Source organism: Patiria miniata, unplaced genomic scaffold (genome assembly GCF_015706575.1).
Source record: "Patiria miniata isolate m_02_andy unplaced genomic scaffold, ASM1570657v1 HiC_scaffold_6, whole genome shotgun sequence".
Taxonomy (NCBI): Eukaryota; Metazoa; Echinodermata; class Asteroidea; order Valvatida; family Asterinidae; genus Patiria; species Patiria miniata.
In genome coordinates, this window is record NW_024037073.1 from 5,592,364 (window position 1) to 5,617,931 (window position 25,568).

Here is a 25,568-nt window from a genome sequence, read left to right on the forward strand (position 1 = left end):
AGTTTATAATTCACTTGTCTGTAAAGTGACCACCAATACGAACAATTAATCAAATTAATTACCATTCGTTAATTGTCGAGACGGATAACGACTTTTAATCTAAAACTTTCTAGCCAATGAAAACCTATAGCAAAATTGGCACAAGAGCACACAAAATTGAATTCAGTTAAGTTTTAGTTGATTAGGAATGGCCATTCACTCGAAGTCTTTTCATGCATCTGGTCTACACAATGGGCCGAAGTTAGCCAATTTATTGGTATCATGGTAATCCTATACGACAGCACTGCTCGACTAACTTCAAAAGTGAGAGTCAGTCAGTCAGATAGGTACAACGAGGACTCTTTCTCTGGTCTTATTCACTGAGACACGGGAAAATAGATAGCCTCAAAAATTGAGGGAGCTCGGACGGTTCTGAAGCTAATTTGGAAAAGGAAAGAAAAATTGGGTCGTGGTATAACTCTAGCCGTGAAGTTTGCTTGTAGCCTGCGAGTCGGGTGAGTTCTGTTATTATTTCTAGTAGAGTAATGCGGTTTGGATGGACGCCAGGATAAAGGGCGCCGACATGGTCAGCCTTGGAAATCACGAGGAACAGAAGTTCTTCATTGGTATGTAGCGTATGGAACGCTCATTACAGTGGCGCATCTAGGGTGGGTGGGGTGGGGTAGGGGATGTTGCAACCCCGCCCCCTTTCCCATTCAGCCTCACTCAACTCCCACTTATCATCACCCCACCCCCACCCCCACCCCGTTTCCTGAAAGCTAGATACGCCCCTGCCTTTGTCTTGGCCAATCGAGAGCAATATGCTGTACAATCCTTTGGCTCTAATTATGACTATTGAAAGTTCACACCTCAAAGATGGCTGCATTGTAATTTCTGTTTTTCCTCTTACGCAGATTCCGAGCCTATGAGAACCTACGTTTCACGGACAACTGCGACGAAAAAAGAAAAACAATGAATGTTGACGAAACACATTACGCGCTGTAGATTAATGAATTAGATATCACATGATCAATTTTTTTGCAAGATAACCAACACATTAAACACAGTAGGATATATTGGTAAGAAAATGTGCGTTGATCCTGTTTAACATTAAAAGTTATCTATTTTATTGTTAATTCCAAAGAAATGTACAATCCTTACCTTTCATTTGATCGCATGAAATAATTTTACTTTGATGACAGTAACATATTTTACATTGTCAGCTATTTCATAAGCTATAGTATGGTCTTTCAGTTCCAAGTGCTTTTGCAAGATGTAACGAAAAATTATCAAAAGATGATAGCATGATGAGAACAGAAAAAAAAAGAATTTGGAAAGAAGACACTAATCAACGAGTATGCTTACAAAGTTTGGCAGGAAAAAGTGATATAAAGGGATGATACGGATACAGGACATGTTATGCAATTCAATCCTCCAGATTTTACTTTATTCACGAGTCGACCATACTAAATTGAAAGCGAGGTATACTCTTCATTATTTTTTAAAACGTGTGAGTGGAAATGAAAGCAATGAAATACAAGTTCGTTACAAGTTAAAATCAGCCTGTTCTGATGAATAATTTAAAAAATGTGATTAAACATACCTTAGTGTTTACGCCACATTACATTTAAAAAATGTAATTAAACATACCTTAGTGTTTACGCCAAATTACAATTTAAAATCAGCTTGTTCTGATGAATAATTTAAAAAATGTAATTAAACATACCTTAGTGTTTACGCCACATTTAAAAAAAAAATTGAAAGTGAGGCTTGGCACGTACTCCTATCATAAATAGTCTGGCACCATCCCATTCAACAGTTTACAGTTTAATAAGTGGATTCAGGGAACATGATCGAAAATGGCTTCGTCGTGAATAAGGTCTATAGTGTTGCCACTAATCACGCAGAAAAGAAGCCAATCGATAGGTTTAATCAATAGTTCACTTTATGTAGTAAATGTTTATGAAATTAAGTTTTTCCCTTCCTTTGTAAGTCGAATACCCATGGAAAGCATTTTCCTGCAAATACTGTACATTTTTTAAAGTTGCTCTCCTCGTGTTTTGTTGTTGTTGTAAATTCCTATTTTTCTCTTGCAATACACAACATTTCATTTTTGAATGAGGCATGGAACAACAAAATCCACCCACGTTTAGAAATGAAATATGTTATAACAACAAATTTCGAATTATTTAAGGTCAGACAATAATTCAGCCTTATCTTTTCGTGCGCTATGGTCGCAAAAGCAATAAAAAAATAGAAGCTTATTTTTAGAGGGTTAAATATGTCAAAAATACAAAAAAAGTTAAGCGTTCCCTTGAAATTAACATAGGCCTACACATTGAAAATTCATTTTGAGAAAAGAAAATTGAAATGAGCACGGGTATAGCATCTTTAAACTAGGCTGATATTAAAGCATTACCTTTCCTGAAAGGCTAGGATATGGTGTAAGACAACACACCCAAAACAATACCCATCCTGTATTAAAGTTTTAGAGTCCTGTGTTAGAGTTCTTCTCTGGAATCCTGATGCCCCTCGTCGTAGAGGTCGTCCCAACATGACCCTGAATACATGAGTTGGAAACTGGTCTGTCGAGTTGGAAACTGGTCTGAGTGGTCCATCTCTTTCCAACACTATGCTCGACAGGGACAGTTGGGTCAAACTCATCAAGTCATCATGAAAGTGAATGAACAAATAAATGAATGAAAGTGTAAAAGTGGAGTAAAGTAACTGCTCTATTTATGGACTCCGCGTGCACAAGTACTCCCTCAACGGCCTACAAGAGAGAGTTGGGGGAGACCATCCAAATTGGTCGCCATCTTTTCTGACTGCGACAGGTGTGGAGTGTCTTCGTTGGGCCTGTGTCGTCCTTGTTGTTTTGGGGCACTAACCGGCCGCGGCGGCCACACTCGGCAGTGGCACGTGAGTGTCTATCAGATCCGCAGCGCTGGGTCTGTCGGTCATAAGTCGAGCCAAATCCTCAACTGTCATATGATCCCGAAAGATATCCAAAGCTGGTTATAGAAAGCACAACAAATCAATGTCCTGATTTTCTATGTGAAATTGAAAGAGACTAATCAGAGCACAAGTAAAACTAAGACTAACACATATTTCTATATCTTGTTATGTTGCACCCTGGAAACAGTAATTTTAGTTGTGCTTAAAACTCACAGGCTAAATGAACATCTCTTGGAAGTACTACTTTCTACTTCGGTATAGGCCTACTTTTAAGACATATACAATTGACTGTCATTTTTACTGACAAACTAAACTTTGCCGTTGCGTTTAAGTTGGGCAGAAAGGGCACAAATACGCCCCCATGCAATATCAGGGGATGTTTCACAAATCTTTACAATAAATCGTACCCCCTAAAAATCAATCTTATCTTCAAAGCAATTCATCTTAAACCGTTAAATTTACCATTAATCTCATCGATCTCATTTTATCCTCTTAAGGTGGATTCTGACTCATTGAGGTTAATGGGTTTTTTTTACATTCTTTGTGAACCACCCTGAGCACCAAGATATTAATACAACAACCCCAGTCCCTTACAAACCATTTTACCTGCTTGAACAAAAATCAGTCATTTCTTGCTTGCCAAAAAATATAGTTACACAGCATTCACTGTATACACACACCCTGTGAAAAGTAGCTTCAAACTCGTTCATGCATGGACAAGCTTTTAACGAGCCAAACGCAACTTTGTTTAAGAGGGAAGCAATTCGAAATCATTGGTGTCTGTTTTTGGCCCAGTGCCAGTGGATATCTATATAGGTTTTTTAATAACAAATTAGCCTTGCAAATATATTGAATAAGACAGTATGTTGGCAATATGGACAAAAAGCCTGAATCATACAGGCCTACCTCGATCTTGATCACTTCTGATGGTGGTCGTTTCACCTCGCTTCTGCATGTAATCGTTGGCATCTGTAACATCTGTATAAGGAAAGACGAGATTTATTCGAACGGAAATTGTCTTACATCATTTTACTATTTCCCAGGTCTGTATCGTGACTTTTGGTGTGATTCCTGACTGTATGGCATTTAATGGGTACGGCTTTTGACAAGCGCCCCTTGAACAAAGATATTGACCAATAAGCCTCTGTACTAATGACGTCACACTTTGTTTACGTGTGTACTCAGTTTTTTCTTACCAAAGACATTGAAAGGAATTAAACCAAAATTCGTTCAATTAGAATAATCAATTAAAGGGACCATGCAATGTAACTTTTAATACAATCTTTGAAAATGCACCTTTGTGTCCAATTTAACCCCATTTTCAATTTTTGTCTTGCTTTCAGGAGTATTTTGATGCCTTTTTGTGTTTTATGCTAATACAAATTTCCATATTCATGAGCAAAAGTGAGATCTCATTTCAGGCAGAAACCGCAATGTTACAGCAGTACATAACCGTTGAGTAAGCTAATGAGTTTTACAAAATGTGAAAGTTTTCAATGAGTACATTTTTGGGTTCACAATTTGAACAGAAAAGCCCTAAGCTTAACAGTGTCTTCCTGAAATGACATCACAGCAACGTGCTAGCGCGCTCAGTAGTCCGGAAAAGCATGGATAATTTTAAATGTTGAAAGAAGTGCACTTTTCAAAAAGAAATTAACCAAAAAGAGATGCCAAATAGGTTCCATACATTTAAGAGGAGTAGAAAGTTTCACAAAATGTGTTCCAAGAAAAATTCATCTCACGAACCCTTTAAACAAAAATATTCCGAAAGGAACGTAAAAATATGAATAGTCATCCTCAATCGAAAAAAAAAACCGGCGATGTTTCTTTGCTCAGTTTTGTTACCAAAGAGTGTACTTATTTAATAGACTCATAATCCGCAATGATTACAGACCCGAGACGCCAAGGCCGGTACTCTCTTCCAATTCCCTCCGTGCAATGTGTGTAGCTAGACTGGCCAGCAGTCCCTTCAGGCTTCCGCAGTCCTCACGTAGCAGGCTCCATAGCCAGTGTAATCCTTCCTCTGAGCTGATCACACGCGCCCGGTTAAGAATTCGTGATAACCAGTCAGAGGACTGGGTAAAGTCGACGGGCGTTCCCTCGGGAAACAAGGCTGTTGGGGGAAAAAAGCAATTTGTGACTGGATCTTTATTTGAACAAGTCTTAAGGAAATCTTGTTTTATATTCATGTTTTCAAATGTAGTAGAAGGGGCATAATCTGCCCTCCATTTGAATAATAAGTATTTTCCCGTTTTGCCATTCTAAAATGCAGACTGACAATGTGCATGAATAGTTTTCACATAGATTTCCATTAAAAGGCCTGTATTTTTCAAACGTTGTTTTGGCAACTTGCGCCTCCTTTGTTGCTTTGGCCGAGTCAAAAAAATAAGCGGCTGGTATTCATATGATGGTTACAAAAATACAGATATCTTCAAAATCACCACACTCTAATACGGCTGGGACTTTCTAGAGTACAAACACTCATTTCAAGTTTCATCATGAATTAACAGTATAAGGGGCCATCAACCCCCCCCCCCCCATCATTTCCACCATCGTACAAACCGTGCGATGGGGGAGGGGGTTAGGGGGCCGTGTACACGCTTTTCAAAAATAATTAAAAACTATGATAATACCTACGTCCATGATAAACAGAGAAATCATCATTTGTTTCCTTTGCAGTTTGTACTAGGGGGGGGGGGGGAGGGGTCAGAAACAAGTGCTCTCTGAACGCTCGTGAAAATGATGAAAACAATTGAAATTTTCAAGGAAACTGTTGCAAAAATTAAACCACCAAATCCGTGACTCCACATGGATGAGGACATGAACAGGGGCAATGTTACATAGAGGCATTCACGGTTGCATGAAAATCAGGTATGAAAAAGAATTAATTCGTTCTTACGAAATTTAAAGCAGTGTGGGACTAAAACTTAAACAATGAAATCAAATTTTCATTTAAACTTCAAATGAGTTCAAATCAAACAAATTTCCAAATAAACACATCTATACATCGTAAAAAAACAAAAGAAGTTAATTATAATGCTACATGCTGCTTCACAATGACCGTCCCATCAAAAGGATTTAATATTAAACATATATGTTAAATTAAACTCTATTATGTCTCTTGATTTGGTTTTAAGACAGATGCTGACGGAAATTCCCTTAAAAATTACTTTAGTTTATTCTTACCATGTTGCAAAATGTGTAGACAACCTGGACGGATCTCGAAGGGAAAGTCACTTTTCGCCGACAGTTCTTGTGATAGACAATCCTGAACCTGCAGGCAAAACACAGCGATCCTGCAGGAGGTTTACGCTTGGGTTTAAGAATGTTACGTCTGTGCATGCGTGTGACCTCTTGGGAAACAGACCAATCATGTCTCATGGAGCAATTAAAGAGCCGTTTGTCACCAACAGGTTACCAGACTGAGAGGCTATTCCAGGTTCCCCCAGCAAAAAAAAATCGACATCAACGTGTAGAAGTGCATGAGTAGCTCTGTACCACACCTATACATGTTTTTTTGCGTCCCACCGCCTTCACCGAGTGCGCTATAAAATGATTCCACAACATGATGTGACGGAAACAGAGATTCGCAAAGAGTCGTTGGTATCACTTGCCGTTAGCGTAATTTTTTTTCCTAGGAGGGTTAGGGGCAATGTCATGAATAATTCAGTTTTTCCTTTGAATCATTGCAAGACTTAGGTTCTCGTTCTATTTTCCCCTTAATTTAAAATTATCTCAGTGATAAATTTGGAGAAGAAAAATAGCTGATGAAAATGAGCAGCGACGACGTGGATTCGAACCAGGGATCTTTGTATCCATAGCTCATATCGCTATCCACTAGGCTACTGTGTGGTAGCTCGACGACAACCGTTCTTTAAAATGCTTTAATGTATTGTAACTAGTTGAGTAACTAACAACAATGCTGTTGATGTCATTGTCCGTTCTCATGGATAAACATGAATTATTCATGACATTGCCCCTAACCCTCCTAGGAATAAAAATTACGCTTGCCGTTAGCTTCATATGGATATAAAGTTGTCTCATGTTAATCTGATTTCCAAACTCACTGATAATCCGTTTATTTCCTGCCTAAATTGCAATTGTGTATTTTAAAAGGTAAGTTGTACACACTCCACTGTTTGAAGTTGATTTAATTTATAAAATTGACGGAACGGATTTACGGCTACTACTTTATAGCAGACAAGTAACTTAAAGTAATGGCATTTCATAATCCTTTGGCGGTTCCGTTTTGGAATGTAAGCATCTGGTGTACAATACCTTTAATAGGCACTGCCGGATTATTGGCCGCAAGTCCATGTGCATCACACACTTATGTGCAAAAGAGAAAAATTGTCAACGTACTTCGGGGACAGGTTGAACAGCTTAATATCGCTCAAGAATGAGCAGTTGAATATTTTCTAAAAAGTAAGGACATTTCAGCTTACAGCCCACAGTATAATTTCTAACGAATACAATTTCCTAAAAACCACTAAATTATAAACATGTATATCATTTTGCTTTCCGCTGTTGCTTCAAGACTTCTTAGTGTAAAAAAAACCCATTGGTGTTTTTATATGGTTCTCGATATCAAATCAAACCTATAAAAGTGTCTGTAGTAACAGCCTGCCATAATATGACAGTGAAACCAATGGCAAAACCTAGATGAAGAAGCACTTATAATTAAAAGCCTGCCACGATTTTTTGTCATTTTTTGATTGATATTTAAAGTACAAAGGACAATCTACTTTTTGCGCATTATTTTGTTTGAAGCAACAGAGAAAACCTGCACAATTCCTGGGTCTCGTAACTGGATTCCTTTTCAAGCGTACGAAAAAAGTGTACCCGCGGACTTTATGAGGCGCCAAGTGTAAATAAATTATTTAACAAAATTATTTATATATAATTCATTATTTGTTATGTAATTCAGTTTTTCTGCTTATTTAGGCTTACATATTTATATATAATGCATTATTTACATATCATGAATTTCTCCTCGGACAATTATATATAAATAATTGTTTGGCAGTTTGCATTATATGTAAATAAATTTATGTGCTACTGCGTTATTTACAAATATCTGTTTTTTTGCAACCTGATTATTAACATATAATTTGTTAATGTAATGTTATTATTATATATATTTTTTTGGCAACATAAATATATACAAATAATTTTTTGCAAATAATGAATTATATATTAAAAAAAATTGTTAAATAATTTATGTACACTTGGCGCCTCATAGCGGACAACCCATTTTGAAACTATGCACCTTCGATGTTTGTTTTCTTCCGAACGATGACATTTAGGGTTTTAGGCGGAACAGTTTATAGGGTACTATGATACAAGTCCTATCTTCACTTATGAGCTAGGTTTATGTCATTAAATCCGCCTTGTCGAATTGCATATGATCCTAAGTGGTTTTAATTATGTTTACTGCTTGCAAAGTTCGTTTTGTGTGGGTGTTCTATCATGCATGCAAGGACAATTGAAAAGAATGCAACAAGAATGAAGAATGTAATTGCATCAATGATGCATGGTGAGTCATCCCCCGCCCCCACTGTCTACCTACCTGACTTCGGTCGAACAATGAAGGTGTCACGGTCACCCTTCCCTCATACACTGGCATGCTCGTGACTGTTAAGAAAGAACAAAATACACATCACTGACAAGACGTCTTCTAAGACATTTTAGAGAACTGCGAATTTTCCTTTTTTTCTGTACGTCAAGTTTGCACTACTTTAGCAGACCTTATCGGCATTTCGCATTGAATGTGTATGTCTTCGCACGTGGCATCACTAAAACTCTTTTCATCCCCGTCCTTTTCTGTGAGTGTACTATTCAGTCGATACAATTGAGTCTTAAGCTATAATTAATTCCTTTAGATATTACTGATCAGCTGTGACGTCAGAGAAATATAGCATCAAACTGCAATCCGCCAAAAAGGTGTTCTCGTACCTCTAACTTAAAAAATGTAAACACAAGTTTTTGGAAAACCATGCAGAGAGAACGCAGAGTGTAGTATTTATATTCCCCCCCCCCCCAAAAAAAAAGTCTGCAGGAGGAAATCCGTTTGCCCCAGGAGAACACGTACGCCCATGACACACTTATGAAATAATGCATATTATGAAATGGACGAAAGGCGTGGAAGCAAGAGCAATTAAATGGCATGACGTAAGACTGATCGACATCATGGTTCGCTACCTTGCCTTGAACGGGGAAACAAACATTGCGATTCACCCACGTAAATACTCAGGTGGAGGTGGGTAAATCAACAGAAATCGATGAGTTCATGTCCTCCAGTCCGTCGTACTCTTAACCTCGCCGTATTTTTTAGCCTAGGTTGAGTTGGACTCGAGGTTAATGCACCTCGTGAACGTGACTCCATTGACTGACTGAAGGTCGGTGATGGGGGAAATGGAGTGACGATAAACATAATGGCCAAATAACATGACACGCACACAAATGTATTTGTGCTAACCAGTAAAAAAAAGTAGAATTCCTTGTTAAAACTGATAAAAGATATAACAGCAGCAAAAACCAGAATCAAGAATACTGCTTTATCGAAGAAATTTAATGTCTGCGACAGAGCCAATTAAACATGATATCTCAGTAATGATAGAGAAATGATCCCAGACTCCTAGTCTGTAATCTCCTTGAAGATTTGAAAACTATATTTTCAGGTTTGTTCACTGAGCTCTTAAAATACAAGAAAAGTCTGATTTTTAATTTTCGTGACGCTGAAATTGCCAAAAAGCTATCATATTTTATTTATAGTCTTGGTCGTATATAATGTCATGTTGTTTTCATTCATGTTGTCGTCGTTATACCCAACGACACCATCATCGTCATCCCCAGCACCGTCAGGAATATCGTCATCGACTACAGTGCCATCCTAATCATTGTCACCATCGGTGCAGTCGGTGATTGTCATCGTTGTCATTGGCGATCATCGCCGTCCCCCAGTGACTTTCTTTCAAGCGGTATAAAAGTCAATTCAGAGAATCTCACCTTTCCGGAAAATAAATTTGTATTCACTCTTAAAATTATTGAAGTTATTCCACGTACATATTTATCGTCAGAATGAAAACATAACTTATACCCGATGAAAATGCTAGCAGTATAACAAACCACTTTTTCGCCGGGTTCTTTTGATGCGTGGTTATCTGGTTGGCGTTCAATCAATGACGGTGATTATAAAATGTTGTAACAATTTTCTTTTATTTTAAGCCAGCTATAGTGTCCTATTACAACAAGTACATCACGGGAAAAGTTGTGTTGAAAATTAACGGTGAAGTCTATGTGATAGTTTATGCTTATTTCATCATCGTCGGATCTAGATTGTCATTTGGCGGGTGGGGGTGATAGGGGGAAGCTGGGCGGCCTTTGCCTGGGACTGGGCTTCCAATGTGATTAGCCGGGGGTGAAGGCCGGGGCCTTGCTCCTCCCCCCCCCGGCCCGGAGCCGCCCGCGTTGACCAGTGCGAAAGTGTCAACGGTGCATAGTCTTTCATTGGCGGATTTTGCTATAGATTAAAGCGAACTGCAGCTCTAGTCGTTCTCCAAACTGCCGTTATCGAGAGGAAAGGAACATACTTGCTTGCTGATTATTCCTCACACTGCGTTATTTTCACCGTGGTTGAAGGGTTCAGAATTTGTACTTTCAAGTATCTCGTCAGATGCGCCGGAAACCGGACTGGTATTCTGTTAATACTTTACAGAATGCATACAGCCAACCTCGTTCCCATTTTATTGTCAATAGTAGCCCCTGGGAGGGGACACTTGCTTTCTGTAACCTGAATTCGACACTCCAATAGCAAGTAATGGATTTGTATCGTGTACTTTGACAGAAGTCTGGGGAGACACGATTGAACCAGAGGCTGGTGCTGAAGCGATCACGTATTTAGTGATCGCTTCGGTATCATCAATCTTGTCCTATTTTGACGTGTTTTGACGTTCATTGTGATTTGTGAATTATTACGTCCAACTTTCAAAAACAGTGCTCCCCTTTCCAAGTTTCACTGATAATAATAGGCCCATTCGCTCTTTTCACGCTTCCGCCGTAGGCATACACAGCCTCGATCTGGCAAGTTTATGAAAATAGCCGGTTCAGTGATTCCCGTGTCGGGGTTTAGATCACAAAACCGGCTATTTTCATTGTGTAAACTTGCCAGATCGAGGCTCTGCATGCCTTTGGCGGAGCGTGAAAAGAGCGAATAGGCCTCTTTAATGTTATACTGCATATTGGATGGGTAAAGATTTTAACTATAACTTCGACAAAATCGCGAACAATTGATTCCGTCTGTATAGCTAATTTGTATTTGCAAGATTTTTGAACATGCAAATAAACCGGTACCAGGCTGAGAAATCAGGCAGTGGCTGCGGCCGGGAGTAACACACACCTCTATGGGAAGTGGCTGTAGCCACAAGCCAGTGGCTTCCATAGGCGCACGTGTTATTTCCCACCGCAGCCACACCTTACGGACACGGCCTAAATTTACGGTGGAAACTGACGGTCCCGTTAGCCGTGCCGCGTGCAGTAGGATCGAACTGTGTATTGTCGCTCGTGTAGCAACCAGTTAAATTCATTGGCCCGTAGATTGGCCTACAAAAGGCATATAAAGTCAAACACTTCCAACTCTAAAAAGTCCAAGTTTCAAATACCGAGTAAATTTATTAAAAATGAAATTGAAAGAAAAATGACATTTAAATACATTAATAGATTTTCCTGCTGTTACGGAATTTTAAACACAACCACCGTTTTACAGTGTTCTGTCCACGGATCACAAAACATGTAAGCGTTCTTTCAGCAAAACGAAAACAATTCACATACAAACAATTACGTTTTAGCTCACAAAAATAGATAAAAGAGTATTTACCTGTTTGTTCTCCGAAGAGAAGAAACAAGAACACTCACCTTTTTGTGATCCGTGGACAGAACTTTAAAAACGGTGTGTTTAAAATTCCGTAACTTGAAAAGTACATAAGTGATTTGAATGATTCTTGTACTAAAAGAAAGCTTATGAATTGGGTTTTTATATCCTAGATTTTGAAAGTGCTACATGCAGAACTTCACTAAAAAAATGGTCGCGACTTTTGGGTTTCTTCTCTTTTTTTTATACTCACCATGTGCAAAACTATCCTTTTTATAGTTTTGGTTATCATGTTCTGTCTGTGGTCTTCAACATATTCGATTTTCTCCTGACGAGTTTTAAAGTTTAATGTTATACTTAAATCAACGAACTTGTTTTTATTTTGGGCGACTGCGAGCCTCTGCAAAATACATTTGATTTTCGCTTCCTTCATTTTTCAGTTTCCTACATTTTCGCTAAAGTGATAGGGGACGGGAACCAGTCTACCCCGCGCTAACCTCAAATATTTCGAAATTTGTGCGGTAGACTAATAGGTCGTTTTTTTTCTTCGATGTCTCATTTAAAAGTGAATAGCATCAGAAATGTAATGTCATGCTAGAAAAATCAGTATCTGAAAATAGCATGAAAAGTCATCTTTAACGTAAAAAAGTTACGTTTAAAGTCCGGTGCAATGAATGTCCGCTATCAGATCCTATTTGTTCAAATGTCTCCTTCACTAAAGATGTGTTTCTTATGTTTATATATATATATATTTTATTTATAGGCCTATATGTTTTCATTTTATTTTTAAACGATTTTTTTTCTGTAACTTTTTTTATGTAACTAAATACATTTAGTTACCCAGACCCATGTAAAATTGAAAAAAAAATGAAAAGGTTTTAACCCCCAACTCACCACATTATTGCTTTGAAAATGGCGAATATAGAGAAAATGCATTCGTATTCCCGTTCTCGGCGCCAAGCATTACTGCTGGGGATGCTTGTAGTCGCAAGATTATAACTTTGTTTTTAATCATCAAAAACTGAATATAAGGATATTGATTGGATGGGGAAAAGAGCAAACGTCGTAGCTTCTTCTTCTGATGCCCTATGTTTGTAAATTAAAGTTCTGTAATTACCAGCAGTGAATTAAAAACCTTCTCTTTTCATACCACGGCAGAATTCCTACCGATGGGAATAAAAACGAGCAATCCATGTTATTTTCAAGCAATAAAAATACGAAACATTATGAGATAAATTAGTCACTGAACCGAAAGCAACATTACAAAAATTTTGACAAAAGATGGTTGCTTTTGAGATCGAGTACCGAAGACCCATTATAAAATCGGAGAATGCGATATAAAAAAAACCCACTAAAACACTACATGGAGCTAACGGAACAAGAAAGAATTCTAGCTCCAAACAATTACGTTTTAGCTCACACAAAAATAAGTAAAAGAGTACTTACCTGTTTGTTCTCCGCAGAGAAGAAACAAGAACACGAGTGGGGAGACCATCGCTCAATACCCTGGCCGCGAGTCAGCTGAGGAAATGGTTGGTCTTAGGCTTCCTCTCGGGAATGATGTTGAGGACTGAAAATACCCGTGTGGCATCAAGCTGTGGTTGATGCAACAAACTTCGGAGCAATGTGTGAGCTAGGAGCGCAAGGCTAACAGCTTAAGAACTCGGTCGACAAAAAAACACCTGATCGATACCTACCGTGATTGGTTGATTATATCGCGAGTTATAGTGACGTCAACTCATTCCACTTGATCAGAAAATCGTGGTTTATACGGGGTTTTTTAAGCTCTGGCTTGAGCTTCTATACAAGTCACTTTCTTCTCATCAGTCCAAAGCACACACGATTATTCAATTAGATCCCGCCACAATTTATACGTCCCATTTACCCGCACCCTCTATTCTAGTTCTACACTCCATTTCTATGGTCCCCGTTTGCGGAATACCATTGAAAACGAAATCAGAACAATGACGTCCGTGGGCCGTTTTAAATCCTCGTACAAAAGGGCGCTCCTATCACAATTATGTAACATAGCTTTCCCTCCTGCGTAATTTTTATTCCTAGGAGGGTTAGGGGCAATGTCATGAATAATTCATGTTTATCCATGACAACGGACAAGGACATCAACAACATTGTTGTTAGTTACTCAACTAGTTACAATACATTAAAGCATTTTAAAGAACGGTTGTCGTCGAGCTGCCACACAGTAGCCTAGTGGATAGCGAGATGAGCTATGGATACAAAGATCCCTGGTTCGAATCCACGTCGTCGCTGCTCATTTTTATCAGCTATTTTTCTTCTCCAAATTTATCACTGAGATAATTTTAAATTAAGGGGAAAATAGAACGAGAACCTAAGTCTTGCAATGATTCAAAGGAAAAACTGAATTATTCATGACATTGCCCCTAACCCTCCTAGGAAAAAAAATTACGCTTCCCTCCTCAGCCACTCTCCATAGCCACATCTCTTCTTTTCATACAATTCATCGTCTCTTTTATTTAATTTATCCTCATCGCAACTATTCAATTTGTCTCGGTTTTTAGTGTCTCGTCTGGTGTTTTGTTTTGTTTTGTCTTGTCTTTAATTTCCCATTGACTGTTTGTTTTCGTGTTTATTCCTATTGTCTGTGTATACTGTCCTGTATTGTCCGTTTATGTGTAAGGCTGTTCTCTACAAGCTTCGGTTTATATGAACAGCCCCATACTCTTCACCCTAATTTAATATATTTAGTCATTGTACTACATTGTTGTACAATTACTTTCTTTTTATTGGAAAACTTAGTTTGACTTATTTGTGGAAAGTATGGAAATAAAATGTTGCCTTTGAATTGAATTGAATTGAGTAGTCGGTCGGTCACCGAAAATTTGATCGAAAATATTTTACAAAACTTGAGCAAATGCCATGCCGTCGTCAATAAATGCACTTTTAAATTGTTTTTGTGACAATTGGTAAAGTTGTTTATAAAAAGTGTGTAAACGGATACAAGATATGTGTAGTATTGTTATAGTCACGTGATGTCTTCTGAAATGAATGGACCGTATCCAGAAGAAGGAAATGAAAATTGACGAAATGTATGGTGTTCCACTATGTGCCATCGGCGTCGCATTTTTCGCCAGTGCTTATATTGTGCACTCACACTTGTTAACGAGCAATTAGAAATAGTTTAACAGTTCTTTTTTGTAGCCTCGTCCCATACCGTAATCCCTATTGACTTTGCATCAGCACCACAATTGATGAGCAAATCATATATAGAAACATGGTAAACGTTTCACACGAATTTGGTCTTTCATTTTACTTTCTTGAAATAATGACAAGGAATCTTCTTTTCTCTTAATCTTCTTTCTTTGACAAAAAAAGTAGCTTCTAAATCGATTCCATAAATTGTTATTAAATCACAAAAAACTGTGTTTTAGAGAAGTGTTTTGTTCACGAGAATGCCGTCATTCGGCTGCCTTATACGGGCTTTGTATACGCATGCATGCATACATGGGCATAGATTTGAAGTGAATTGGTCAGGTTACGATCCAAGAATGCCGTGTTTTGGTGTCGTGGAGATGCTCAGGTTTTGAAATAATGTTGATTCTTTGTTGTTACCAAAGTGAAAAAGTTAGTCCAAAAGCCGCGTCTAACCGCTGAGGAGATTCCACTCCCTTTGAACTCTGAACTGCAATGATTTTTGTAACCTTAAATATCCCTTCAAGTTAAAGACATATGTGATGCGATCAAGCTAAATGAGTCGTTTGTCGACCCTGGTCAATTTGAAAAAGAGCACAATCTCTGCATCACTGCTGTAAACACACGCATATTGGTACCATCTTTGGTTAAGAATTATTTCATGGGGGGCGTCATGTAGATCAATGATAATTTTTTTAGAAACTCAAAATCTCAGTGGGGGGGGGGGGGGGCGACTGGGGGGCGACAAGGTTTCATGGGGGGGGGGCTGTCGCCCCCCCCCCCCCACGCCCCCCCCCCCCCCCCCGTGGCTACGCCACTTGATGTGATGAAGTGGCCCTATATTATGAAAGTTCCCGACAAACACTCATTTAGTTTGATCGCATCACATATATTTGAGACATACACTGTTATTTCGGTTGTGTAAAAATCAAACGGTTGTGTACTATATGTAGCAACCTGTTGTGTAAACTTGTGTTTACACAAGCGTAGCAGTTTTTTTTCTGCACGGTTAAAGAAAAAGAACAGATTTTACTGTACCGCACATTTTGCGTGCACGCCGGGCGTTTTGGATGATTATGGAATTGATTTCAGAACGTCCGCGAGATATTCGTGTAGGAGGGGGATCCAATCCCAGCCCAATTAGGATTATTTTCTCAGGCGTCTGTGGCATTTCAACTATACATTGTCTCACTCATCAGTTCTGACTTGCTGAATAATAATTGGAAGCCGATTTTCAGGGAGCTTAAACGGCCGCCTCAGTTCCATTTCATCAATATTTCGTCGGGTGCCCGGCAAAAAGGCATGACCGTATACGGACGCAAAAATCGTTTTCAAGAAAATTGCATTGAAAGGTTCTAATATTCCCCCACGCGTAGGCCTATTGCTCTCCCACGCGTATTATAAATCGTACGATTTTGAAATTTGTCACACTTAACAATCATGAGTTTTGGAACAACTTGTGTTAATTTCTGACGAAATTTTTTTAAGCTGCATTAAAACAGAGGCACTTTTCTGCATATGCCCTTTTGCTTGGAACATTTTGGAGATTTCGCGTTATTGCATAAGGGCATACGCCCATATGCCTTTCTGCCAGGCACACGACGATTTATCGATTCGTTAATTCATTCTGGAATGACTTTTCACCGGCTGCATAGTTTTGATATCCGATGGGTACGAATCAAAGATAAAAGTCCGCGCCTCAACTCACCATCATTTTACTGACAGCTTTCGGTTTTTGTACCAATTAACAAAATGGGTTCCATATAGGCGCCATTACATAGACACTGCGTCCTGGACTGCGCTCAATTGGGACACAAAACGCGCTTTGAACGAAAATGATATTAATCGGAAAGAACATTTAAAAGTAGGATATGAACATCCACACAACTTGTGTTATTCTTGTGTTATGCGTGCGAGAAAAACTTTCGGGGTCTACTTTTGCGACCCCAAAAAGTCGAGCTGTTTGTGTGCTAGATTCAAAACCGTAAAGTTGTTCGCCTTCTGCGAACAACTTATTATATTTGTGCATTAGTGCTGTGTGTAGTTTATGTGACACACACAACGTGTATCGTACATTGATTGAAAACGACAGAGAAAACGTATGCGCACTCCGTCGCGTACGATGTAAACAACTGGGGTTTCTCGTCATTTCTCGGGAACGGTAAGACATTAGGTTGTATTCCTTTCAACCAGTTGTTTGAAATAGGATAAGTAAACAATCCCAAACATGAACATTTCGGGGATTTCAGGACGCAGTGCCCCTTAGTAAAACCCCTAAATAAGACCAAAAAAACTTAGTAACACCCCTTTTCAATCAGACTTCTTGCAATAATTCTGGGTGTGCGTTTTCCCCACTTTACCCTGATCTCTCTGCGTCTTCTACTACATTTTCTATCAGTCTATAACATGACATAAAAAAACCAATAAAACAAAAGCCGAAACAGCCATGTGTTTGTCCACAAACGTCTAGTTCTGGGTGTGCTTTCCCCCCAATTTTCAATCAAGCGCTCATTCGTGAGGGTTTAAATAGGCATACTGAAGGAATGTCGAAAAAGTATCGTCAGAAAATAAGACCTAAATTGCCTCCCACCCTATAGTCTAGGTTCAAGACTGGCTTTGGATTTATTCACCTAAAACAGCCGGTCCTTGACGAGCACGGTCAAGTCACTATCACTGACGATTCGAATCCAGTCTTGCGAATTCGTCACACCATCCCAAAACATTCCGAACATACCTCACACGCACTGTATTCAAGCTAATGCACGCGCGTGAGGTGTGCTCGGAATTTCCTCCTGGGTAGCGCTGCCGAAGTTCCCAAGACAGAATTTGACTATGATCGTGTTGATAGCGCGCTTCATCGCGCTTGTCAGGGGCCGGCTGATGTATGGGGGAATCCAATCCAATTTTAGTCTTGGGGCAAAATTGCTCCCTCTCCTACACATTATTTTGACCCCGCTTTGGGCGAAATGCGTTGCTGTATTGTAAACACAATTTAAGGTAGTTTTTACAACTTTATTTTATGATGCCCTAATTTTTTTTACAACTACATGTTTTTTAATTTTCAACGGCCCACCAGGGGGAAAAATGACAAAAAGGGAGAAATACAGTGTACGGATCATCGGTACAAAGCTGGCACAATGCTTGCGCCACTTGAAGGCGCCTCTGTGAAAGTACATTGATATTCAAATTGTAGAATCTGGTGCTCGGAAAGAACAAGCACAATCTGAACCATCTTAACAGACGAGGTATGTTAACTTGTGGCCCGAATGAGAAGCGACATGTTGCGGACAAATTGCAGACGATATAGTGGAGGAAATTTCTCCATAACCTTTTTGAAAGCGTGTGGGTGGAATATATATATATATATATAAAATGTCCTTGCATAAGGTAAACTTCGGGAGACCTTTTTAAAGTAAAGATGGAGTGAATGCTCATGCTCGTATAGTACGGGGCGGGGGGGGGGGTGTGGCTGTTAGCATCGCCTACTGGTGCGCATTTATGAGAGCGCAGACACACATTCGCCGCTGTGAACTGAGATTGATTACGCCATGTGATTACCTTTGCCACTTGGGATACCTCAATTATGTGAACTCCAAAAATGACAACTCCATTTTGAACAGGGGAAGAAACATTGTGTAAGCCCCGGGCACACTAAGCAAGTGGGTGTGTTGTTTTACTTTAGGCAATTATGTAGGCCCTAAGCGTTAATTACCAATACGAGATTTAAAGCTCGACGCCGACGAGAGCTGAACGACAAACAAATGTCTTTTTGACTGGCTCAAAATATGTTGTTTCTTTCATCTTTCTCACCGCTGAGACGGATAATTCTGTCGGACACATTTCCTCAATCTAATAAGGAGCGTGGAGAAATGTCAAGCCGCCTACGGCGCGGCGGAACATTATATATCCCTGTTGTGTCTAGACTGTCGTGAGACTTTTTTTAAGCCGCTGTATAGCATGTCTGTCTTACATACATCACAACAGTAAACGGTCAAAATAGTTTAATTTCGTGTCTAGGAAACTTTGGCTCGGTGAGTAGTATCATCAGTAGTGATACTGGCCCCCACTGGCCCCCACTACCATGGCCCCACTGGTAATTGCTGCCAGAATTTACTATGGTAGTGGCGAAAACGGCGCGCGGCTAGTGACACTGGTTGTGTACAAGCAAAGTTTAGTATAATCATGATGCAAATGTCAAAACTCGCTCGTGGAAAATTCAACATATATGACCACTAACAATTACCAATAATGCATGCCATATAGAGACGTAGTTTAGCTAGCCTAATGTTGTTTTTTGAGCGCCGAAGAATTAATGCAATTTCCTATCTCCTTCAAAGAAAGATGTGAAGACACGCAATCATTATAGACTGGTTCCACGAGGGAGGGGAGCAGAAACCAGCATGTAATGCAAGCATACTGACGATAACTTACCGCCATGATCGATGCACGTACCGTTGAATCCCCTCCCTTCGCGTATTGACCACGTCACCAATTAGGCCTATACACGTTGGGTGCGTTCGAGTAGCTCACTCGGATCGACTTGGGTAAAGGCAGACGGGTTTAGCCATGACAGCCGCTCAACCGCGGGCCATCACGATCCTCACGTGATGTCCGTATAGCCACTGCTGACAAAAAGCTCGTTTCGTTCTGAGTCTTCGTTTAATGATTTTCAGTATTGCTTAACTCTAAAACGTTGGGCTGGAATTAAAGCTTGTAAAGTCTCAATGAAGTTGATAATAACCTTTAGACTTCAAATAATGTTGATTTGGGGTTCCCTTGATATTTCTACTGTCCGGTCGCCTTATTTGTCCGTTTCTAGGGACGAACAACGCATGCGTGTATGTAACCTCGCCACCGTCGCACTCCTTACCGCTGTTGATGTCGGCTAAAGCGGACCCAACACAGCCAAGAACAAAGCAGCATGGAACCGCTGGGAGACACGGGCAAACTACAAGACTGGCATCAAATCTTTACGTGCAGACACCTATCACCCCTGTCTCTACAAGGCAACATCTTCCGGAGCGAAGAGGCAGCAGCCTTCTCCCTAGAAGCAGCCGTCACAAGACTTTATAGCCGGCTTGACATCACCATCGGAATATCCCATGTTTAAAACCGCCCTCCAAGGCCACAACCGTACCACGCCTACGTCACGTTAAAGATTAATGGATGTAATTTGTGAAAATCAATAAAAACCTGAACTTGACGTTTCCGGGCTTTGATAGTATAATCCAGGGTCTTCATTTTTGATATTACGTGCAAAATCACGCGACCTTTCCTTCCGGTTGAAACCGGAAGTGCCTTGTAATTTAAAATTGGTAATGGATGTGAACTTGCTTTCAACGATGTATGCTCTGGCTAAGCTGTTCTTTACAAAAAAAGGTGACGTCATACAATGTTAGAGCGCCCTCTAGCGGCAGGTTATTGAAGATGATTATAGATGAACATTGATGTGACGTCATCATGACATCATCACTTGATATGTGACGTCATAATTCAAAGCCCTATGAGAATGTAATCACATATTTATATGCCACCATTTGTTATAAGAGAACTACACATCCTTTCCGGATGGAACTTGTACTTGAAACTTTACATGTCCCTATTATGTCACAAAAAAGTTACCGAAACAGCCCTGCGTTTGTCCACAAACATAAGTCTAGTTTTAGGAACGATTATAGTCTTGTCCTCCACTTCCAAAACCCAAAACAGACCAATTTCGACAAGGTAATTTGGGCCTATGTCATAATCGCCAAATCCCATTTGTCCTGTAACCATTGCCGAAAGATATTTCAATGCATTAGGCGACCCAGTTGATTCGGAGTTACCTCTCATTCGCAGGCTCACATCATCATAAAAAGGAATCTTCCCAATCTCACATGGCCTTAGTTACACCAGAACACGAGAAATAATCCTCGAGGCAATAAAACCATTTGTATCTGACATATAGTTTGGGCTTTACAGCCTTAGGTCCGGCGTTGCATTTGTAGCGTGCAACGCCCCAGTATCTCCCGCACTAATATCACGTCATGGCAGATGGAAGACCGAAAAGGCCCGTATTGCGTACATAAATCCCAACCACGAAATCACCCTTATTCCCTCTAAGTCACTCGGCATATAATATAATGCAGTCGCCAAAAACTGTTTTTAAATGTTTCTTTAATCCCGTAGTTAAGTACATAGGTCGGCATCAATTTAAAATACTTTCCTATAAAAGATATACCCGTGAGCGAATATCAAAGTCGCAGTTCACGCATTCCACGCAAACCGACAATGTTCGGAATGTGATCTTTCAGATTAATTATGTTATCTTTAGATGTCAGTTTATGTATTTTGAGATGAGTTTGTAAGCGAATATTATTAGCAGTGGTTGTATGAAGTTGGAGATGGAACGTATGAGACTTTAATACCTACACGAATAAATGAGCGAGTGTCAGCGCTCGGCCATTCCAAATTTGTTCACCGAAAACATGTCTGCCTTTTTCTGTTCCTTATATTGGTATTATTTTACATGAGGTAGATATGGAAAGGATATTATTTTCAAACGAAGGAACGAGGAAGAGAATGGATTTCTCTTACACAGGCCGCGCGCCGGTTCCTAGCAAAGCCGCCGACAGAGGGCGCGTTACCGGCTCCTTATCATGCTTTTTCCTATAGGTCATCTATAGAACAACGTGCGGCATACCTCACTTGTAAGAATTCCCATAATGCGCGGGTGTCAGTTGGTAACGGAGTGACTCACAGCCCCTCCCCCCCCCCCCCCCCCCCCCCATCGGCAGAAACCATATGCGTAAAAATATATATAGCCCTCTGTAACAAACGTAGGATTATAATTATGTGAGCAATGCAAATTTTATTTGTGTGGACTAATCTGTTGATTACTTAATGTGGCTGCCACATATTTGTAATAGAAGAACGGGTTACGGTGTCATATGAAAATCGGAATCGTATGAAAATCGGACTTTTTTCCCTTTTATTGGTTAAACCCTCTCACGTGACCAGTCCCTCTCCTAATTATCTATGCATGAGCATGCGCAATACTACCAATGAGTCCGTATTTCATAAAACCTAAATTCATGCTACAACGGAAAACCCGATAAGGCGCCCTCTGAATGGTCAGAATCTCAAAGTCAAGAAAGCAGTATTGTTTTGCATAATAAACGTCGAGTCTGCTCGCGTATAATAGACTCTTGCTGTGCAAGAGGATATTCCATGTAAAGGGGAAAGGGAAAGGGGAAAATGCGGGGGACAAAGTTAGACGTGTACTCCGGAAAAAATCACCAGAAACTATGCAGCTTGAGCAAAAAGTAGTTTCACGTCAATGGTGCATGCGCCCTCTTGGCGCGGTTGCATATCTAAGTATGCACGAAACGTTGAGGGCGCTATTTCAGTCCAGTGTGACAGAAATTTGTTGACCTGCATATAAAATCCTTATTCTGAGGTTCAGTGCACGGGCAGCAAAATGTTACCGTTTTTGCTCATGTTTACCATTGTGAACAGGACAAATAATAGTTCGAACCTCTTTTCTTGAAAAAAAACCCCGATGATTATTAAGAACGATACCACTTAGTTACACAACACTTAGATTGATGACGTGATAAGTGTATAGGCCTACTTGCGGCTCGATAGAGTCAGGGGTTTTGATTAAATTCTTTGATTTTGAATATTCCATAATGAACTTGGTTCCTTGCTTTGCTTTGTGCTGACTGAGTGATGAATTACCTCATCTGATTGGCTTTCCAGTCGTTATTATTTTTGGTGCTACATATTTTTTTTAAATATGGAATATAATTTTTGGGGTTTGGGTTCCGCTTCTTCTTTTTTAATCACCCTGTATATGCAGTTATGCACAGCAGAGGACGGGTGGTGTGAAGATTTGAGTAAGTAGAACCAGCAATGATGGATTCTCCTCTTAAGTCTTTTTGACAATCATGAAAGTGAAAACAAACAAACAATACAGCTCCAAGATAGATTGTTTTGTCTGGTCATCAGACCATCCGTCTTGGATGTGTTTATTTGTTTGTTTACAATCGCGACTTTTTCATCTGATGAAGAAGAGAGACGACAATGAACAATTTTTATGTGAAGTGTAAGATAGTCTGCAAGATTAGTAATTGACAATGTTGGAATATATAAGTTTATTTGTTTTCTTTTACAACGAGAAAGTTCAATCTAAACTTCGAATGTTATTGGGCCCTTCCCGTCCACGTTTCTATGCTAAGCAATTACCAGGGTGAGTCAAAAGAAAATGACCTGGATTAACGATTAATTTTCTATAAAAGTAATCAAATTTGATGTCTCAAAACAGCGTGTTCCTCCAATCATTTTCGACTGAAAAAAAAATTAATTACTAAAATTAATCCACGCTATCCGAAGTTATGCATGTGATGGATTGCCATTAAGTGGGAATTACAGATTACAGGCGAGATTTTAATCGTTAATTTGAGTCAAGACTGAAACATTATTTTACCGTCGGATTTTGTGTTTTGAATATGAGGAACAAGTCAATTTTTTCTGAAATATTTATGGCGATTATTGTCTGTTTTCCTTCACAAAGTTTCGTTCATCCGTGGAGGTGGGAAAACGTCAATGTTTCATTGCATTTAACGGTAAATGGTCAATGGACAGCTGACTTTTGTGATATTCTTATTAAAATAGACATAATTGGGTGATAGAATATGCTAATTACCTAAATGTTCATAAGTCAATAACATGTATAGGCTTACTTTATCCTTATGTTGTTTTTTTATGAAATGGAGCGAGCCACATATTTAAAAAAAAAAAAAAAAAAAATGTTAAAAAAGTATTTTAACTAATTTGGTCACTCTTTTTAAAAAATTTTTTCTTGTTTCATTTGGTAAGGTTTTTTTTTAAGGATTCTGACTTCGGTGCATTTTGTGCCCTTGGGTTATCCTTGCTTGGGAGGAATCGAATAAATACACTAGCTGCTATAGTCCAGGCACTCGACATTTTATTCGGTACAACGAACATTGGTATGCAAAACCTACGATCGATGGTTAAATTTAGAAGATTTGTTCGGTTGCATTTGCTTTTGCCTGAATTCAATGTGGAGTTGTCTATAATGTACTCACTACCAATGAGTCGAGATTTCACTGTGTCTACAGAGTACACACTTATTGATTTAGTGCATGGTCGTTTGGCACAGGCAGTATAATCACTCTTCGTTTTCCGGAGGGTAGACAGCTTATGTAGGTCAAGAGCTAAATTCCCAGAAAGAAAACTTTATGCGTCCGATTCGCTATCGACAGATTACCCAGGCAGGTGGAGGTGGGACCGGGATCTGAGGGGCAAATTTACCGTTTATTTACCAACCTTCGGATAATCACCAGTCGTCAAGCGAACTCTGAATTGATAATTGGGGTAACGGCAAAGGAAACTCTAGAACTGAGCAATATACGCGAGAGTGTTTTAGGTAGGAAACGAGCACGCACTCCGCGCAGCTGAAGCGGTAGCGTGCGCCGACCGTCTGATCCCTTGAGTGCAGAATGCGAGTGGAGGGAATACTAATTGGAACTCCTCATAAACCCTCAGTTTTTCCTCGTGGTTTGCGCATGTGCGAATCTTGTTGCCAGCTTCCATCAAGAGATAGTGTCCGGGGGCTCTCGATTGTGCCACTCTGGTTCAGTGCGCGTACGGAGCATGCTCAGAACGGGTTACCATTATGCGTTCGTGTACGTGATCAGTGTACGTCGGTGTCTGTCGCCAGGGTTCAGACCTGTCTCGTGTTCTATTTCACGGCCGCATTGCGAGGAGACAAGCTGAGATTCAATTTTCGACGGTGGTGTTTCCTGTGGCAAGGCCAGTGCTTGTCTTCTTGGCAGGATTCGCGACTAGACGTGCGTTTTTACCTTAGTTAAAGGATCTAGAGATAATGAAGTCGGTTTGCCTCGGTTTTGCGGACTGCCTCGTTTTGCGGACTGCCCGATGTTTTTGTTAACACACGTCTTATGCTGAATTGTAGTCTAAGACAGTGGGTGTACTTTTGCACAAGACTCCTTGATGCCGTGGGTAGACGCGTTGACAATTTCGGACGGTATCCCAGGCGACATTTTCCAAGGATTGTATTGGCGTATGGCCTAGGAGGAAGCGTGTCCTCGTCAAACTCGATTTCTTTACCTTGCCCATGTTTTAATATTGCTCACTAATTGTCATGGAGGCACTGCACGGCAGCCACAAATGTCATCGTGGAGGTAAAACTTCAGATTATCCAAGATTTTGAGTCTGATTGTGACAGGCCGTCCGTAAATATTCAATTCAATTGTGACATTTTCCAGCCACATATAAATTATTCAGGCTTCAATCATATTATCGAAGCTGTCTAGCAGAAGATGGCTCGTACTATTGTGAGAGGGACACCACAGCACATTCATGTATGCGAGAGTGCAGCCTGCCAGATTCAGGATTAATTATGTATTTATTCATCGAACCAGCGGTTTCCGTTTGTTGATATTCAGTGAAATTAACTTCTCTCCGTGTTTGCTGTAGACAGCGTGACTCATTAGATCGTGATTACAGACCATCTAGCAATATCGGCGTTGTATGGGTTTACCTGTAAAACCCCACGAGGATCGTTGTG

The 25,568-nt window shown here is 39.8% G+C and overlaps 1 protein-coding gene across 3 annotated transcripts; it reads right to left on the reverse strand.

Moving 5' to 3' along the window:
* Nucleotides 1–1,911: 1,911 nt before the first annotated feature.
* LOC119743145 lies at nt 1,912–13,725 on the reverse strand. 3 transcript variants are annotated; one of them, XM_038219510.1, is made up of 6 exons: nt 13,250–13,725; nt 8,504–8,568; nt 6,121–6,208; nt 4,829–5,047; nt 3,841–3,912; nt 1,912–2,960 (listed from the first exon to the last, which is right to left on the reverse strand). In XM_038219510.1, exons 1-6 carry the CDS (start codon nt 13,296–13,298, stop codon nt 2,863–2,865), a joined length of 591 nt encoding a protein of 196 aa, XP_038075438.1. In that variant the 5' UTR covers nt 13,299–13,725; the 3' UTR covers nt 1,912–2,862. The 3 variants fall into 3 exon arrangements, with proteins under 3 accessions (XP_038075438.1, XP_038075439.1, XP_038075437.1); XM_038219511.1 differs by having other exon boundaries at nt 1,912–2,990; nt 13,501–13,723; XM_038219509.1 differs by having other exon boundaries at nt 1,912–2,990; nt 13,250–13,723.
* Nucleotides 13,726–25,568: the final 11,843 nt, after the last annotated feature.

Excerpts from the sequence above, each read along its gene's own strand:
- LOC119743145 (XM_038219509.1), bottom strand. The coding sequence starts at position 13,298 with ATGGTCTCCCCACTCGTGTTCTTGTTTCTTCTCTGCGGAGAACAAACA. Across the intron at positions 8,569-13,249 it reads TCTCTGCGGAGAACAAACAG|TCACGAGCATGCCAGTGTAT; the intron begins GTAAGTACTCTT and ends CTTTCTTAACAG. Across the intron at positions 3,913-4,828 it reads TACCGGCCTTGGCGTCTCGG|ATGTTACAGATGCCAACGAT; the intron begins GTCTGTAATCAT and ends TTCCTTATACAG.